General features: G+C 41.7%; 1 protein-coding gene across 2 annotated transcripts in view; it reads left to right on the top strand.

The window, feature by feature from the left end:
- ITPKA (inositol-trisphosphate 3-kinase A) overlaps positions 1-20188 on the top strand; it is a 41479-nt gene that overhangs the window by 13474 nt on the left and 7817 nt on the right. For both annotated transcript variants that reach the window (XM_049825254.1, XM_049825253.1), the window contains exons 2-4: positions 11539-11635; positions 13824-14037; positions 15733-15937. In XM_049825254.1, the coding sequence (XP_049681211.1) occupies positions 11539-11635; positions 13824-14037; positions 15733-15937 (516 nt within the window). The remainder of the gene's footprint in view (positions 1-11538; positions 11636-13823; positions 14038-15732; positions 15938-20188) is intronic.

The following is a 20188-nucleotide window of genomic DNA, read 5'->3' as shown; positions in this document are numbered from 1 at the left end:
TTGGAATAATCTCACAGTTACTATGTTAAAGCTCAGAGTTATTAAAGTGGTTGCTGAAGGATGTGGCTTTCCCCTAGGTAAATACCACACCCTGCTAAATAACAGTGCCTATCGCATGTTGACACTTGCATTCCATTGCAAAGGGTGGGCCGTATTTGAACAGTGGCATACATGATAGGTGAAGCAGTAACTACTTACGCTTCTTTAGAGGAAAATGGAGGTGTGAGTTTGGAGGAGACAAAGGAGAAGAGGCGGAGTACTGGACCTTGTCTTGCGATAGATTAGAAGAGCAGATGGCAAACTGTTACTAGTGTATGTCTGATCCGTTTTTTACGACAAATTTTTAAACTCTAATAATCCTTTCCACTTAACACTATATTGCTATTTATTTGAGTACTTGAATGCCTTATTTGAGTGCTTTTAGTTTACAAACGTTAATTACTTAGTGTTCAACAGTGTTCTGAAGTGGAGCTATTACAGCCTGCAGTTGTAGGAACTGGAGCAAATTCAAATTTAGGATGTTAGAAGCTGAATTATCATGGTAGGAAGGAAAAAAGTTATGTAAGTACATATTAAAAATAAATATCTTTAAGTAATCTCTTTATATGTATGTGTATATGTACATGCATGTGTACAGTAATTTCAGAAATCCTGGTTTGCAGACAAGTGTTGGTGTGAGAGACTTAATTGTTTAAATGAATGTTTTACTACTTTTTAGGAAATGGAAATAAAGCACAGAAAGGGATCATGTAACTTTCTTCTCTGTCCTGCAGGAGATGAGTATCTTTAGACCATTGATGATGAACCAGCCTGGTGCTTGTGGCTAGAACTCCTTTAAAAGTATCATAGCTCATTGACACTGGGATCAGCCCAGTTCTATCTTGGTGGCAGGTGTCCTCTGTGACTGAGCTAGACCACAGTTTTACAGGCATTTGTCAAGCCTGTTTGAAAATTCACTGATAGCCCTGGAAAGCCCTTTTGTGATATCTCACCTGAATGTTCTGGTTTTGTTGCAAATTAAAACCATTTATTCTTGTCCTTCCCAGTGGACATGGAGAGCAATTGACTGCTCTTATAGTTATGAAAACTTGTGTATTAGAAGATAGTTGGTCCTCTTGGGATAAACAAACACAATTCTTTCAGCCTCAGTGATATGCTATTTGTTATTTGTCACTGAACTTTCCTCCAGTTTGCCAAAACTTTCATGGAATAGTGATCAAAATGGAGCACAATCATCACGGATAACCAGTAGGTTCTTACAGCAACCTTAACTCTGTCCTTGTGTTTCTTATCCTTTCCTACAGGAAAAAAATGAATTATAGCACCATAGTCTTCCACTGTTACAGTGTTACATTCTTTTCAGGCAGAATCTCAAAGTTACATGGGATATGGCTTCTGGGGCCCTTGCACGAGGATATGTTGTAAGCATGGTAAGCTTTCAACAAGCATTCACTAACCCAAGCTGATAGGGATAGGAGGAGAGGAGTCTTTGACCAGTTAATAGAAGACAATTTTGCAGTTTCTGTCTGACGATAGTGGTTTGTGGTGAATGGGGAAGTGTAATAAAGGATAAGCATTAAAATTTCCTTCATTTCTCTTTATCTGTTCAGACTGGACATTCTTCTGTGGCCACTGAATCACTGGCTGTTAAGCTGGTGGTGAGCCTAGCCCTGAACTGTTGGGCAGGTAGCATAGAGCTATGTGTCTAGGTAACAGTCTGCACCACCTTAGCAAATAAGATGAAGCGCATGCTCAGCTTCCTTCCCAAGTGCCTGGAGTTCACTCAGGGCAGATTAGCTTCTTGAAGTTATTTCCTGGCTTGTTGCCAGAACACAGTCTCTCTTGATGTTATGCAGAAACTACACGTGATTTAAATGGATTGGCACTTGTCATAGTACATTTGAATTTGAGGTCATACACAGTTCACAAATCACACGTTTGTGCCTTAACAAATTGTGCTTATGTTTTAGACTGAACCTATTTATTGGTCTCTGTATAGAGAAGTGTGGATGTGTTTGGGTTTCAAATATTCCCAAATATTCATCCTGTTTGGAACTGGTAATTCTGTGCCCTACCTAATAGGATGTTGGGCTCATTTCTTCATCTGAAGAGTGTTGTCTTTCTAGATGTCCCTTTCTCATGACTGGTAATGTCAATCAGTGACCTGTGACAAGTGGAGAATAAATGGAGGATGGGTAGAGAATTCTCAAATTGCCAAACCGTGGCATAAGAAGTTTCCAAAGACTTAAACTGCAGTTGTTTTGGAGGTTAAGAAAGATTTCTTTCCTTCTGCCACACCATCTGTGAAAGCGAGTTTGATTTACCACTAAATTGTTCTGGGTGATGGACAGCCTGGATAAATCTCAAATGTCTGGGCTCTGAAAGTGAGTCAACTCTCCTATAGTGAGGAACTTTCCATTTACTTCTTGGATAATAACATTTCAGTTTCCAGCAAGACTGATATTCTGGCAGAACCCTGGTAGGGGCAGAACCTCTTTGGTTCAGTTTTCCTGTGTTTGGTAGGGACAGGTGGCAGAGCTCCATCCTGTTAGAGAACCAGCGTCTTTCAGAGCAGAGCACAAGCTGCGAAGGTAGAGATAATGGCCACGTTTAATGCCTGCTATCAAAGGTGGACATTTCGGTATCCCTTAAAACAGAAAACGTTGATTCTTATGAAAATAAAATCTTTCGGTCAACAGTACTGGCTTTTACAACATCTCTGTGGGAAAAGTGAAGGAAACCCTTGTGACAGTCACTAATTCCTTGGTCCTTTTGGCTTTTGGCCTGGGAATGGCATAAAGGTAGGTATTTCGCTTGATCGGAAACAGGATGCTAACGTTGATACCTGCAGAATAGTCAGCAGACTGACTCTTGATGCTGTTTGCAGAAAGGCAAGCAATGCTTTTACTTCTTTGCACTTCATTTTCCTCTGATTTGGAGAGGGACTGCTGCTGGAATTATGAGTAGAATCCAACTGTGGAGTGGGACATGGGATTCTGTGCTCCTAGTAATTCAGTCTGAAAACGACCATCCATTTCTCTTTCCTTCACTTCTTTTAGTCCAGACACAGTGAATATCCAGCAAGCTCACCAAGTATCCGAAAGGGCAGTGAAGCCAAATGATGTATGCATCCCACTGAGTGGTGAGGCATGACAGAGGAGAAAACAGAGGAACCTGAGGCTTCTGTCTTGCAGTGTTGTTTCTGCTTATTGCATTAAGTGTTTCTCATGACCCTGGAGGTTTAGCTCAGCCCATCTTGAGTGTGGTACAAACAGGAAACGAAAACCTTGCAGTCAGAGGATACACCTGCCAAGTGCTGGTTGAGCAGCTGTGGCCCTCACCCATGGCTGAGTGCAGAGCCGGAAGCATCAAGGGCTAAGTACGGGCTGAGCACCGTTTCTTCTCAAAGGTTTGGAGGCTGGATGGTGAAAGAGAGGGAGGGAAAGATGAAGGTGTAGTCACGGTTTGCCTGGCAGGTCTGATGAGAGGTGCTGATCAGGAAGTTGCCCCTCTAGCATGCAAACTGCCATTATTTAGGAGCGTGCGTTCTCCCCGTGCTGTTGATCATCAGTCTTACAGCTCCAGCTGGCACTCGTACACCAAAGGAGGATCAACTGCATGACAAAGCAGTGAGTGTTAGTTCCCCTGGGGACTGAAGCAGATACAAGGATGGTCAAGGCTCCCAAGGCGTCTGGCATGTGGAGATTTCTCAGTGATTTCCTTGATCAGGGACATGGTTACACTGTTTGTATACCTTGAGTGACAGCTGACAGCATTTGAAGTAACACAGCTGCCCTGGCAGAAGGCCAGTTGCAGTGATTTGGCCAAATTGTCAGTTGATGTTGGTTGGCATAGCACCTCTGACAGCCTGAAGAATGATGCTGTTGCATATCAGGTCAGTGCACAGACTTTTTAAAGCCTATGCTTAAATCTCCAGACTCTGGGCTGTGCTACCCATTGATGTAAGTTATCATAGAGCAACATTTGGATTCTGGCCCTAAATAGCTTTTTTGTTAGTCATGAACAATCACTACTGTACAGACTAGTGTTTGTGTGCATCAGGAACCTGTTTACTGCCCAGAGACAAGAGAAGATGAAATGCGGTAATAAAGGGGCTAAGTCAGTTGCTGTAAGAGGCTCATCCCATCTTGGGAGCTGAATCAGGTGGTGTACTCGGAAACTTAGTTCTAAAGGTTTGTGTGAGAGTTTGCTCACATACCCCTGTTGGAGCTTGCTTGGGAGCATTCTTCTTGTTGACTTGCTCTTTCACCTCCCACCCATTGAGATCTTTGTCTCGATTTGTGATTCATGTCTGATTCAGCCAAGTGGGTAGTAGACTTGGCAGCATGAATCTCCTTAGTTTGAGGATTCCAGAAACCTTTAATAAGGGGCAAAAGCACAGTAACTGGCTGCTGAAAGTATAAAGTAAGTACCTTATGTGACAAATTCAGGGATTTTTTTATTTGGGGCATTTTTGTTTTAGTGATAGGCAAATCTTGCACCTTGCTTACCTACACAGAGCCTTTGTGGATATTTAAGTTATATTTCTCCCAGCAAATAAGGGAAAAATGACACATATGTCTCACTTTCTCCATTGCAGTACAATGCCTTGTTAGGTCTTCTAAGTTTCTTCAAACACCAAATGATCCCAAGCCTAGGAGTTGTTATATTCTGGACAACTAAAAAAAGTCATGGAATTTTGATTGACTGCAATGAAAAGCTTTTACTACCTGCTTTACATATTTTAAAAGTGTGCATGTGTGTGTGTATATATATACACATCTGTATATACTAGAAGAAAAAACAAGGATAATTATAATTTGGTTATACTGGGCATTAAAATGTCCTTTGTTCCAGGATCTGGATCTGACCAAGTCAACTGCCTGCTTCTTTCAGATCTGCAAAGACAACTACACTAAGCCTCAAACTGAAAGAACTCAAAACCAGAATCCCTCAGTAGGCAAATTCTGTGACTGTAACCGGAAAGATACCATGTTGCTCAGCAACTCCCGCTATCTTTTAAAATTAATTTTTTTTATATAACATCACTCAAATCCCCAGATCTCTCCACAAGAAGAAACCATGTAGTTGGCTGTCCCAGAGCTGCAATCCCTTGAAAAAATTAAATATCTAGTAACCATTGAAGCCGGCTGCTGTGAAGCTGCACTCATGCAAAACTTAATGATTTGGGGGAAATAACGCTGATAACCTGTCTTGGTAGAATACTGTGATTCGGACAGATCAGTAGATTCTTTGTTAAAGTGTTTGTGATTTATTTTTTTTAATAGGTTGTAATTATACTACTTTAGTTATTGGTTACATTCACACAGAAAGAGAAGCATATCTAATTACAAGGTAATTAAATTAGGCTAGTAATTGTCTTGGTTGTGGTCCACTCAGAATGATTTCTTATGGAAGTTTTTTGTGGTAATGGCAGGTAGTGGCTGCATTGAGGCAGACGAAAACAAAGTTTTGTTCAGGCTAGGCTTAGTTCATTAAAATAATACGGTTAGTAGCTTTGGACCTACATTTAAATTCTTTGTGCAGGTCCAATATGTCAGGTCAAAGCCAATTCAAATGAAATGACAAACAGTACTGAAAATGGAGAACAAATCTGAATGTTAATTTCATTTTCCAAATTGAATTAAATAATTGAGTAAAGTGGCATAAAGAGTTAAGAAAACAAACTAGCTTTCAAGCTAGTTTATTTCAGTTTTAAAAAACTAAGGTAAATAAAACAGTCAAAGATTTTGTAGATAAAATTAACTCCTAGGGTTTTAAAAACATTTTATTGAGTTAAGTAAATGTGTATACTATAAAAAGAAAAACTGAAACAATAATAAAACTATAAAACATACCCAGAGTTTAGAAGGAACAAATATTGACAGAGAGCTATTTGCAGGACTAGACCCTACCACCTGCTCACACTGATACTTACGACAGCTCTGTGAATAATCTTACAGACCTCACGAGGACTTGTTGTATAATTCAAAGAGTAATACAGGTGCTAGTGTGTGACCCAGAAAGGAAGAAGGAAGAGAAGGGTGGTGGGGATCACAGCCGAAAGGTGAACTACTGGAGAGTGACTAATACTGTGCATGGATAAGTCATAGCTGATACCCAGCTTAGTAATGCTTCGTGTTAGCTTGGGGCCTGCTTGCAGAAGGCAGTTCCAGCTAATGGTCTGATGGGTTCCCAGGTGTTACTTTTACTGTCACTATTGTTTGGTTACTGTGTCCTGACAGAGGCCAACACCCATCACCTTCTCACATTTGCTCATTTGCACTGCGTTGGTTGAGATGGCCAGGCAAGGTATTGCTCAGGGCTTTTGTGTTTTGGGCACATGGCTCTTACAGAATTATTTTGAAACACATGTAGTAACTTTTTGATAATTATAGTTTTCTGTATTCCCTGCGAGTGTCTGTGGAGGAACCTTGTTCCTTCTAGGAGTTAGTGAGACACTAGGCAGGCAGTGGCAACCAGCAAGCATTACAGATCAGATTTCAGCCCCCATGTCCCAGAGTGGCAGAATTTAGCCTAAATGATGTAAAGACTTTAAGAGAACAGTAGATTATGATGACTGACAATTAAGTAGTCTTTCTTAAAGCCTTTTAGGGAAAAAAAAAATTACAAAGAAATTTCTCACTATCCTTTTGTTTCTTGCTGTCATAATAGCTCTCTGTAGGCTTGCGTAGGCTTTGTACTAGTGCACAAAAAAAGACAACAGGATCTTGGATAAAGCAGCTGCTGAAATTTTCCTGGAAAAAGGATTCAAGGGTCATCATTTTACTATAGTCTAGCAGAATTTCCATGAAAATTTACCAGCTCAGGCAAGAAACTACTCCTCCACTCTGCTGCTGATGGAAGAATGAACAGTTTTTTAGGGACCTAGTTGATTTTTGTTATATTTCAGTGGACTTTTTTTCTTTAACTCACTATAGTTTCAAGTAACATGCTAGGATTATTAAAACTGATGGGATTTTTCTGAATAAAACGTTTTTCTTATTTCACCTGTCCCTCCATACTTACTAGTTTAGTTGTGATTGGTGTTTTTAATTATTCTAATTGCGGCACTTCAGACTCAATTCTGCAGATTCCTGTGAATGTTACCTGTTAGTGCTTGCCTGAGGGTAGTTACATGTCTTTAAGGTGTTCACAGAACTGAATCTTTGTTTTCATTTTACCCTTGAATAAGGGAGATATTGTACTTATTTTTCTACAGAACAGCAGAGGAAGGAAGGTTCAGGTCCCGATCCCCCGTTTCCCTTAGCAGTCAGAGTGGCTTTCCTGTCCCTGAGGGATTCAGCATACGCTCAGAGAGATATTTCAGTTGTTCTATACTGCCTGTAAAACAACCACAGCAACCAAAAAACCCCCACCCCATTTGAGGAGTCTACACTAATATGTTCAGTGAGCTTGGCTATTAGCATGTTACAGCCCTTGTCCTGAAAGTGGAAGGGTTTCAGGAAAACCTGGTAGTTCCTGGGGTTTAATTCTTGGGGACAGTGAGACCTGAGCTAAAACCCCTTAAAATGGATGAAATGCCTCCCAGTGAGTTTAGTGGGTTTTCATCAGCAAAGTCCTACTGGTGTATTTGAGGGATCATCGTGGCTGTGCTTCTGCATAATAGTAAAGTATGAAGTTGTGCTCTCATCATAAGAAAAGGCCCGGAGAAAGCTGCACTTGCATGAACCAGTGGCTCTCAGTTGCTGCTTGTCTTTGCTGTTTCTTAATGGATAGATATGATGGCAACAGCTACCTTTATCCAGGGTTGAGTAGGCTGGGAATACATCATCTGGCCAGCATCTTGTCTGCATATGCCAGTGCTAAGACAAAGCAAGTCTGCCACATCTGCTGCATGGATGTGTGTGCTGCTCTTCAGTGCTGTGCTTCAAATTCAGAAAAGTGATTCAAAAGAGTAATCCAGATAACACAAATCAATGTCAGATACCAAGCCACAATCCTTTGTATGCGTTGTGGCTGTATTGCAGGCATCAGTTCTCCCATTCTCTTCCCCTGAATTTTTGTTTGTCTGCTACCAGGGACACAATACTCGTGGCACAGCCCATCACACAGGCTGACCCATTGGCAGGGAACTAGCTTTTCCCCTCTTTAGAATCTCACACCTTTTATCTCTTAGGAAGATATATATATAGTGTGTCAGTTACGGTTCACACTGAGTAACTTACATGCTGGATCTAAGAATGTTAGTATTTCTCACGTTTGCCTCTTGGCCCTTTTGGAATGGTTTCCTTTTTCCTACTGGAAAACTCTTGAGTATATTGATCTCAAGAAGCATATAAACCAACACTGGTGATGTCAAGGGCATCTGATTCAGGCAATCCTGATGCAGAGATATCTTGAGTTTTCCCTGCATATATATGAATAGCATACACTGGCTGGGAATCTAGAAGAAATTGAGGGTTTGGAGAAACCCAAGCAGAGCAAAAGATCAAGGAAGACTGAGCAGCAATCTAGAACAAACGGGGACTGAGGGAGATACGGACTGCACATGCTGATGGGCAGTGGTAGCAGTCCTCTTTGCCATTGCAGCATAAAGCAGTGATTTGAAAAGCACATAATACTATTGCTAACAAAGGGGAAGAGATCTTGCTTTAGAAATAGAAGTGAGAAAGATTCCTCCTACAGCAGGCACACAAAGTTTTTATCATCCCACTCACACCACTGCTCCAACAGCATGCAGCCCTGTTTGCCTCCTGGCAATTTGCATCCGGGGTTGAGTGAGCTGGGAGACTGGAAGTTTCGGTAGAGGAAGATGCAACTGCTGAACCCCTGCTGGTGGCAGCACACCCCATGGGATGGGTCTGTGGAAGCACTTCTTTCCCTCCTAGCTTGAGCCTCATGCTTGCCCTGTCTTGGGGGGGGGGAAGATTTGAGAAGAGATTATTTAAAATTAAAAAAAAAAAAAAAAAAAAGTGCTGTGTCTGCTTGTTGGATGAGTAGTTCAAACATATTCATTCAAGGGAGCTGTAACCTAAGCAGCCAAAGTCCACTTGAGCTGGGGCTGAATTTGGCCCTTTGTCTCTCCTTCACACCCACAATACAAATAAAACCTGCAGCTTCTTAGGGCTAGCTGGGAGGCAGGAAAACCACTGGAGTGTGGTGTTGCATTAACAGTTGATGTCCATTCCTTGAAAGCCTGTGCTTCATATCACTTCTGGATATAGCAGTATGACAAGTTGTTGGGAGACAGGATGCAGTTTGTTAGGAGTGGTATATAATGAGAGTATAGGATCTTTAGGAGAGAGTTATGGAGCAATGCTGACTTCTGGTTAAGGGATGGGAAAAAAATCAGTGTTACCCTGAAAATTGGGCTGGAATCTTCAAAAACTAAATCTTTGGCAGGAGTTAACATTCAAAGGGATCATTTTAATTTAGAATAGTGTTTACTTTCAACTGTTCTTTAAATAACTTAGGGCTGTGTACCTCTGGAGTAGAAGCAGCAGAGTAGACTAAAGGGCTTCTGCTGTCAGTTAAATCTGGCAAATAGACTATACAAATGTAATTTATCTTTGCTACTTGAATAAGAATATTTATACTGCACTTTCCTGCAGAAGGAGGCTATGGACATTTATAAGTGGTGTACAAGAGTGTCTCATCCTCACTAAACAGCAGCCAGCTCTGTGGTAGAGCCAAGTCACTTTTTAGCTCTGCAGGGTTGCAGTTTAGAACAACTTAAGGCAAATAATATAGAATATGAAAGGGTCATTTAAACCTGTAGAAGGTATTTATGAAACTGGAGTTTAGCTAGAGTTAGTAACATCTGTGGAGTTGCAGTAAGTGCAACTGAGTTTTCATGAGTCTCAAACATCCAGGATTTTCTTTGGATGCTTCCTCTCACTGTCACAGTATGTTTTCAAAAGTGTTACTGCTGCATGGGGGCACTTCTATCAGACTAAGAGTGACTTCATTTCAGTTTGAACTGCGTTCAAAACCAAAGTTAGTTAAATAGGAAGCAGCAATCTTATTTCAGAGTAAGTATGCTCATATGGTGATTATATTGTTATGACAGCAGCATAACTTAAAACTTTCTTGTGAAGACAAATCCTTAAAAGAAAGATCACTTGCATCCATGAGTTCACGTATTCTCTTGATACATTCTAAGATAGTTGCAGGGTTTTGCCCTCACACAGTGACCAACGTTGCTAGAGGATACCTTGTAAGAAATGTGATATAAGTGAATAGGTTTGGGGAAGCATGGCCAGGGCAGAGTGTGATCTGGAGAGCTATGTATTGCCTGTCTATCATTGCCTGCAATTTCACTTTTTGTATTTTTTACTTCTGTAGCAGTATAGTGTAGAAGACAATAAAAATTGGGTATCCTAAGCACCTAAATTGTCAGATTAGTATTTCTGCTAGAGAAGATGTGGTTGTTTTGAAGGTGGATTTTTCAGGTGTTGAGCATGACCTAAATTCATTTTCAGTGAAATCAATGCCTCCCATTGATTTTGGTGAATCCCAGTTAGGCCATTGATAAGCACTTCTGTAAAGGCAGCCTAATCCCCAACTATACTTGATCTCAGCAAAAAAGCCTCAGCACTACGTTGTGCATGAATATTATGCAGCTCCATTTTTTTTTTTTCTCCAGCAGGGTATCATGTTCTAGTGACAGAAGAGATGGGCCTGCTGTCCTTGTTTGTAAAGCACTTCGGGATCCCTGAGTGTAACATGAACGCCAGTGGGCTGTGGTTCTCTCCTACCTGGGTTTCAGTTCCAGAGCACAAGACTTTTTTTCACATTCTACTTTTTTTTTTTTTTTTCCTTTCTGCCTTTTTGACAGAGCACTCAGCTGCTGTTTGTGAGCAGCTGTTCTGTTTCCCTATCTGCCTGCAGGGGTACCCAGACAGCTGCACTGTGGGGCAGCCAAAAGTGGCCAGAGCAATGCCCAGCTTTGTTAAAAAGTAACAAGACTGGGAAAGAGGGAAGGGAGCAGGAAAATCTGTGACCTGGAGTAGACTCTACAGCACATTGTCAATGGGTGCTGAGGGACCTGAGTGACCTCCGTGTCTAACTGGAGATCCATTTTCTATGCATCTCTCACAGTAAGACTCGCCTGTTGACTCGGAGAAAGCAGTTAATCATGAGGTGATGATGAAGGAAGTATTGATGATAGTGGCAAACAGCTCATGTTCATGTCTCGCGGAAACTTAAATGTGCATAAGTGTGTGTTCAGCATCCGCTGTCTGCATACTGCATGACTCAGACATGGGGAGGGTCAGGTGTGGCTAAGAACAGGCCTGTGATGTGCAGTATGATTTTTTAAAAATTTTTTTTTAAATTTCTTGCAGGCAGCTATCTTGTGGATGGTAGGGCATTATATTTAATTATTTGTCTGTTCTTGGTTTTATGTGCATACTTTTCCAACGATGATCATAGCATCTGTTTTGTGGTTCCACCTTTGAGCGCTTACAAATTAGTGAGGAACAATTCACTGTGTATGAAGCTATGTGGTATGTTTGTGGCATGTCAGGATGTCAGCTTTTGCCCAACTTAATATTTCTTTTCCTTGTGTTCCAGAAAAAGGCATGGCATACAATTAAAACCATGGTTAACTTGCCAGTCATCAGCCCCTTCAAGAAACGCTACTCATGGGTGCAGCTGGCTGGGCATACAGGTGAGATGGATATCTTCAATGTGTTTGTCTCTTGAGTCAGGATGGCAACAGCAAGGGAGACAGTGTTTCAGTGTTTTTCTATTTCCTTCTTTCACGTAAAAAGGAAGCAGGCAGTATCACATAAATCTGTGAACTAGAACATCTTTCTTTCTGTTGTGGTGGGGATAGGGAAGGGGAAGCAATATACCTGAATAATGAGATGAGCAAAGAAGCAATGGTCAGACTGTGGGGAAGGGCCAGGCTCCTGATGCATCCTTGTAAGGTGATATATGTAAAATATGTGTTAGAGGGAAAGAAGAGGGACTGGGGAGTTGAAGCCCCAGTCCATCTGTTGCTATTGGTTGTGGTATGGGATCATCTTTCTTGACTGAGTAGCCAATGTGTGTTAGTTCCCTAGAGAGAAGGGTTACTGCCTGTACCTGTATGTGCCTCAGCCCTGGCAAGGACAGTGTTTCAAATACCAGCCCCAAACCCCTCATCTGAATGTAAACGCTTGGGTGGAAAACAAACCTGGTGAAAATTGACTTGCTGACTAGGTGTTTGCATTGTGAGTCTGTCATTGTTCACTGTATGAGTGCAAGGAACAGCTCAGTCAACTGGTTCTAGTTTTGTGTCTATAGAATCTGGTAAGTGTGCTCCTGATGTAGGCTTTGTTTCATTGGTAAGGCAAAAAAAACAACAAAGAGAAGTCATCAGGTTTGCTTCTCTCATGCTTCATTTAATTCCTATGCAGTCCTTGTTCCTAAAGTGCTAGTGTGGGGTTTATTAGTACACATGTGGGCAGGCACCTACGCTGCATCGTGCTTTAATGCAGTACCTGAACCACCTCTCTATATGCTAATGCACTAATATGGTGCACTTTAAAGCTGTGCAGAGAAACTTATTTAGTCCTAGAAATGGAGTAGCTGCGTTTTGCACAGTGGTATTGGTGGGGCTGACTTGTAGCACGCAGAGTGCCAAGATGACCCAGTCTTATTGCAGTTTTTATCACAGTATGTATGGGGTTGGCTTGATCTGTGTGGGGTGATGCACTAGTCATCATAACCCTTCTGGAGGCTTGTGTACTAGGGTGGAAGAGGAGGATTAAGAGGTTACTAGAAGTTGATTAGGAGAGATATTGCTCCAGTTTGCTTTAGATAGTTTTCTGTGGTTGCATTTAGTCCATATTTTTTGCAGCTGTTCTTCTCTGATATGACAAGTTCTTTCTAACCTAAAACCTGGGTCATCACCACCTTTGCCCTTGTGCTGAGGCAGTGGCGGTTCTAGGATTTGTCAGAGAAGAACCAGTTTGCAAAGGCTGAAGGATTCTGCTGTAGTAAAAGTTGAGCGTTAACCCCAGGATTAATGAGGCTCCTACTTTGGCACCTATTTTGTGTCATGTAGACTAAAGAGTACCTCTGAATGAAAGGTGTACTTTCCTCAGATGTTATTGGCAGATTGCAGGACAGGAGAGCATCTGGGCAGGAGATTCTAGACAGCTGGAGTCTAATTACTTCCAATCTTGGTCTGTGCAGGCTGTTATTTGTACTGGATACTATTCAGATACAGGGTTGTAAAAAAACCAATTGCACTACAGGCTGTACCTGCAGATTAGCAGGGCTCCGGAGGAGAGGCAGTACCTGGAGGTACAGGCATGCGCAGTCACAGTGTGTGTGTGTGTATGTGTGTGTAGAAAGGGCAGTGCTTGGCTTCTGGCCTGTTCATGGCTGTTTAACGATCACTGATTGACCGTTCTGTCTCGGTATGTACACGCTGAGCAGGTATACTCTATGTGAGGATTAAGGACAAAGCCAACACTGGCAGTGTTATGCAGCTTTAAAATAGCCTGTCAGAGGATTAATGAATTCTGGCTTGTGGCTTCTTCCTGTGCATTTTAGTAAGTATAGTAGTGTTTTAATATCCTAACAAAGAGTTTAGCATGGAAAAAAAAAAGATGGCCTGGAGCAGCTGCACTCCTTAAAGCTGTAAATTCTGACATGGGAATGTATCCAAACGGACTTTCACTGCCAAGGGCTGTGTTTGTCCTGGGTATTTTATTTTTTATGAAAGGCATGTTATCTTTTCTGTTCAGGAGAAATCGTTAACTGGTGTCATGAGGCCGAGGTGGATGAAGCTGGAGTGGTGGGGGATGGTGTTTTTCTTTTTTGCAGGTCAGTCTTGTCAGCATGTGTTTGGTTTTCTTTTTTAGGGAGTTTCAAGGCAGCTGATAGTGGGAAGATTCTCAAACGCTTCTCAGAGAATGAAAAAGAGTGTTTTGAGCGATTGATGAAAGACCCATTACGCTCCTGCGTCCCTTGCTTCCATGGAGTGGTGGAGAGAGATGGCGAGAGCTACATTCAGCTGGATGACTTGCTTACTGATTTTGAAGGGCCTTGTGTGATGGACTGCAAGATGGGGATCAGGTGGGGTACATGAAAGAGAAAGTGCTTTCTAACCCAAATGCATTTGAAAGAAGGGGGGATGTGATCTGTCTGGAGGAGTTTGGTAATGTTTTTGGAGCCTTGGGATTCATTCCAGACAACCTGGTGTTGGTATGGCAATCACCTTGGACAACCTGAGGGAGAGTATGTCCTACTGTAGCCTGATTGTACATGGATTCTGGAAGCTAACTGATCTATAGCCTCAAAAACTATCCACATCAAGAAATTTTCAGGGGCAATTTAAAACAAAGTTTCTCTGCAGTGGCCTGATAATACGTGGGAAAAAATTGCATGATTCATTCATTGCCAGTTCATTTAATCTTTGTGTATGCAGTGATTCAAAAAAATCTCACAAAGAGTAAAATTCCCATCTCCAAATGCAAATGACTGAATAGCAGTGTGAAAGCCCATTTCCAACGCTTGAATGAGTCTTCACTGGTATTGATCTATTCTGTAAAGAAAAGAGTTGACCATCTGCTCAGGACTGACCTGTGTTTTTCCCTACTCTGACATCTCCATGATGCTATTGCCTTGTTCTCCAAATTCTCACTTTCTTTTCCTTATCTTGTCTGTGATTAAGAGAAAAACCTCAAAAATGTTATCTAAGCATAACAAAGAGATAAGGAATCTGTTGAGAGCCTGGAGTAACAGTACAGAGAGGTATGAACTGTCATAGTAATCTTTTGGCTGCCAGCTCAGATTCTCAGAAGTTACTGTCATAAATGAGTTATTCAACTTACAGGACTGCAGACATGCCTTTTCAAATAGATGCAAAACCTTAAATGAATTGTCAGCTAAATCAGAGTAGAAACGTACAGCACTGGTATGCCCGGAAGAAAGACGAGAAGGATTTGCATCAGTACATATTTTATTCAAAGTAGGTGACATTCTGGTAATGAGTGACAGCATCTCCTAAACACCAGCCTGGTTTATTACTCTGTGATGAAAAAAGTACATTGCAGGCACCTGACAAAGTGCAAGCTTTAGGAGTCCAGTGGAATGTAGAGAACATGCATAGTGCCTTTCTAATGGTTACCAGATTAACAGGTTGAGTGATAACAGCAAAACGTGGAAGGTTTGTCACCCTTCACCTTCCTGTTCTTAGTTAACCTCTTCTGGTTTGGAACTGCTGAGATAATCTGCTTTACTCTTTAATTTTTACTGTATGAAGAATGATTCTGTCTATCACTGTGATGCATTAAGTAAAACCTTAATTGCATACTAAGGCCTAAAAAAAAAATCACACATGGCTCACGTTACGTGGGGTTTTTTTGAGAGAGAAGACAGTAAGACTTCAGCAGCCCTATTTATTTGCTTTTGATTTCATTGCAAGTGATCTCTCTTAACTGTTTTCTTAAAATACAGTTCTATTTCATGATACAGTAGGAATTCAGCTTTCTCCCATTCTGTAAACTGGACATAACAATAACATATAACAGTAAGTTAAGGTATGGTTAGAACAAGAAACGAATGACACAATTCCCGATTCCTGCGTCTGTTTCACTAAATATGCGTGCATAGTCATTAGTCTGTGTTCTTTATTTTTCCCATAAGCAAAACTGGGGTAATGATAACACTCACTTTCCTGGTTGATGTTTCTTGAGGCCAGTTTATAAGTTGTAAAAAGAAATGTTCGGGGAGTCCTTATAGTTTTGTTGGGATGTGATGTTTTTGCAGGACATACCTGGAGGAAGAGTTGACTAAGGCCCGTGAGAAACCAAAGCTGCGTAAGGACATGTACAAGAAAATGATTGAAGTGGATCCTCTTGCTCCCACAGCTGAAGAGAACGCTCAGCATGCTGTCACCAAACCCCGATACATGCAGTGGAGGGAAACCATCAGCTCTAGTGCCAACCTGGGCTTCAGGATTGAAGGGATTAAGGTAATAGTTTCACTTCTGCCTGTTCTTGGAGACCAAGCTTTGTTTGATTTGTTGATTAATCAAAAGGCTAGTGCACATCAGTAGCCGGATTTTCCAAAGGATTATGTGAAAATGCACTAATTGAAACCACAGAGTTCAGTGTATTGTGTTTTTAAAGCATCCATTGTAATTACAATAGAGCAGTGTCAATGAAATTAAGCATCAAATGCACATCAGCCATACTTGGTTCAACCACAGAGACATTGCAGGAAGGACTCAAGCACGGGCACAGCATAGATGGAATGAAAATGAGACTGTTATAAGGAAGAATTCAGAGCTGAAGAAATAACTGCCTCTCCCCATGCAATTACTTTTTTTTATCCAGGAACTATACATATTTATTCCAATCACAGTAAAGTGGTTTTGTTCCAGTTATGTTTATTTGCAAGGCATGTTAAAAGTATTAGCTTAGATAGTCTTAGGATTGAGGAAACCCCTTTTCCTTTTAAATACATGACAATATCCAGTATAGATGGAGCTGGAATAAAGCAAAAACCACCAAAAATAAAATTTCTCTGTCAACAAAGTCTATCTGCTGTTCTCGATAGGTAAGTCTGTGCCCCTATACCATTCCTAGGATACTACCTTACAGCCAGAGAAGAACCTTGGCAATTTTCTTTCATACTCATTAATTCTTTATATTTGTTGTGCCCCATGGCAATGTCAGATACCTACCTAGAAGCCCATTAGGCCATACTCTCAGAATATCAGCCACCTGACTCAGTTACTTAAATGTTAACGCTTGCTGGAATCCAGAAGCGTGCTTTCTGCTTGCATAGACCTGTCATAGCTAGCCTTGAACTAGTCCGCTTGGGTTTAGATAGTGGTGTACCTGTAGCAGCACCAAGCATGGTGAGAGCTGCCCAAACCCACCCTACACCCTGGATGAGTATTTGTTACCTGAAGTCCGTGATGGGACAGCTATGAAGAAGTTAGTGTGGGTTACCCTGTGCGATTTTGGGATGTTTCCAGAGCATATATGTTTAATTTAGGTATGTTAGGACATTGTAAATTATAATCTGGATTAGTTTTGCTTCCGTTTCATAGTTCAAGCACATAGGAAGAAGGAAGGGGTAAAGGAGGGTGACGCTGACAAGCAGAGGCTCTTTAAACACCCCTTTCTTCTCTGCTTCCCTGTGTTGTCTTCTCCCTTCCTCATTCACAGATTCTCCTGCTGTGACACAGGAACTAGGGCTTCCAGCTCATGCTGTGCTGGCCCCCTGTACGCTGTGCCACCCACTCCTGGCTGTTAGACACAGGCATCCTCACGCAGGAGCTGTCTGGGTGGTAGATGATCTGGCTCCCATCCAGCCAAGACACTTCCTGTCTTACCCTTTAGCCATCTAATGATGTTGTCAAGATATCTGTTTTATTCCTATACCACTTAGGTCTTTGGATGCCCTGTGTAATGGAATCAGAAACTCGGATGATCTTGAGACCTTTTACCTATGTTCTTGGAAAGATAGTTAGTTGGTCAGGGTAGAAGACGTACAGATTTATGTTGAGTCATGGAGAGTGACTGAGCTAAGGGAGCGCAGAGGAGCTCCAGTAAAACCTCCTGGCTTTTTCTTTGTGGTTTGTTTGGTTATCAGAGGTGGGTAGGAGCAGTATGGCACACAGACTGCATGATATTTCCCTCTGTTGAGATAATGCTGTTAACTGTGCAAAACGGGACACAAATACTTAATCCTTGATTAAGCACAGGAAATGCTGTAGAGTACTGCAGTACGTTACCTTTTCCTTTATCTCCATGTGCTGTTATGAGGGATGTAGGTGTCATTCTCTTATTTTTTTACATGGAGAAATGGTGACAAAGTGTGTTGTTCAAGCAATACAGCTAGTCAGTACTCCCTACACTGTTTCACTATAGCTAGACTGTACATCCAGTTCTGTGTATTTGCAGAAAAGCAAAGCCATGCTGCAGAGACCCCACTTTTGAGAGGAGAGCCTGTAAGGATCAGTGGTGCCAGCTAGTGGTTGATGAGAAAAGGGGGTTGTTCTCCCTGAGTGCACTGATAACTCCTGGAGTTAGCTGAGCAGATATGTTGGGTTTGGTCATTCAGAAATATTCCTGCCCTGTGGCTGCTGGAGTAAGAAGCGGAAGCAAAGACAGTGAAATCATAGAAGCCATTCTGTGAAGTGGCTGCCGATAAATGAGATCTGATTCGCCATATGCACTCCTTCTTCATCACTCGTGTACCTTTTCTCTTTAGGTTGATCCATCTCTTTTCCTTGCCTTGCTTCCATATCTCTGAAATCAAGTCAGGTTCATTTTTGGGATTTGTCACTCTTCCTCTTATCAAAAATAGTTTGAACTGTTGGGATTCATTACAGCTGGCACCTGACACTCAGTCTCTTGTGCCTGTCAGATCCAGAATGCAGGTTTCCTCTCTGGAAGGGGCTGTCTAAAGGCTAGGCATCACAAACATTGTCTCTACAACACTAAGCTAATAGTTTTGCAAAGCAGAGATGCATGGGGCTGAGAATCAGGAGTTCTGGTTTCCCATTCTGTACTGAATCTCTCTGCAGTTTGGAAGTTACTTCTTCCTTTGGTACCATTCCTTTAGCTGTATATCAGGGATAGCCATTTTCCCAGGAGGACATATTTGATTCATAAATCTTTGTGAATCCATTTAGGTCACAACCTTAACCCAGAGCCCTCTAAGGGAAGTCTGCAGAGGAATCTGAGCAAGACCACACAGGTTAAGATAGGTAGCACTATTTTATGGAGCCACCAAACCTGCTAGCTGTGTCACTGTCACATCTAATGAGAAGTGCTGCAGGTGGCCCTCTAGCTGCACTGTGCAATGGACTGCTCTGCTGGGCAGGAATGTATGTGGAAGCCTTGACAAGGGTACAACTTCAAGCGCCTCCTGGGGATGAGGCACATCCAGAGTTGTTGCAGGGACCTGGGATAGAATATGAGGGGTGGTGTCATTCAAAATCTGGACGTTGTTTACAGCAAGTAAAGACAGGCAGCAGCAAAGGAAAAAAATCATAAAAGTGTTTGTAAACAACAGGGAAGCAAGCAACTGGTCTTTCCAGACAAAAAAGGATGAAAAGGGTACACAGAGCAGCTATTCCAGACTTTGTTCTGGGATTTGGGGCATGGGGAGAAACTATTTTTAAAACAACCTTACTCCAGTGAAGAGGTACGAGGCATCAGACTAAGTTCCAAATTTCGATGTGCTGTTGAGTATTATCACACATCAGATCAGATGGCTCCTAACTTTCACTGCCTACCTGCTGAACTTCTCTTGCATAACTTACACATCTCATCAGGCTGACATGCCACACTTGTATCTGGCCCACAGCCTTGGAAGAAAATTCTGTTTATTCTGCTGCTAGAAAGTCTGGTAGGTGGGAGGCTGTTCTGCATGGCTTTGCCATTCAGTCAGTTCATTCTCTTGCATGATAAATCTGGAAATTTAGCATTATCGGATTTTTTTTTTGTGTATATACTAGGAGTGGAATTCTGCTGTGGAGTAAATAGTGTTTCACCTGCTGAGACTGGAGCTGAATTTACCCAGTTTTGGTGCAGTTACTTCTAACACGTAGGAGGGAGCACATTTTGATGACCTGTTGATTTACTCTTGTAATGGAAATGAGGGATTTCATTGGGCTGATACAATGGAGAGGAATACAGTTTGATAATCCTGCAGGCTTTTAGTGGATACAGGCTACCAACTGCAATAATTGCTGTATCTTACATGCGTGTCCTGAAAGCTTGTATTTGTGTCTCTTGAAGCAACAGGGATGTTCTTGGAGAAATGCATATTCATATAGTCTATGTTGACAGATACCTCTGATTCATGCACTGTTCTTACTTGTAGCTCCACAAGCACGAACTGGTCACTATTAGCACGTAAAAAGACTAGTTTTTTCAGTAGCAGGATGCTTCTGTCCTAAGCCTTACTGCTAGAACAAAAATACTCTGAATTTCTCCAGGACCCAGTTGGATACAAGCATGACTGCACTGTCCTTTGCCAAAATTCACACACCTGCTTTGTCAGTGCTAGGATTTGTGTCACTGCTAGCATTGCAAATCCCGAGTTGTCTTGTCTGCAACTAGCTTTCTGTTCTGTGACTTCTGGGTCACATTAATGTGCAAAGGTATATTGGGAACTGAGTCTTAACCACAGTTCTTTGATTTCCCCACTGAAAAACAACAACAAATAAAAACTAAACAAAAAGAGCTAGTAAAATTGGGTT

This window comes from Accipiter gentilis, chromosome 22 (assembly GCF_929443795.1).
Source record: "Accipiter gentilis chromosome 22, bAccGen1.1, whole genome shotgun sequence".
Classification (NCBI taxonomy): Eukaryota; Metazoa; Chordata; class Aves; order Accipitriformes; family Accipitridae; genus Astur; species Astur gentilis.
This window is presented reverse-complemented; position numbering and strand designations above follow the sequence as displayed.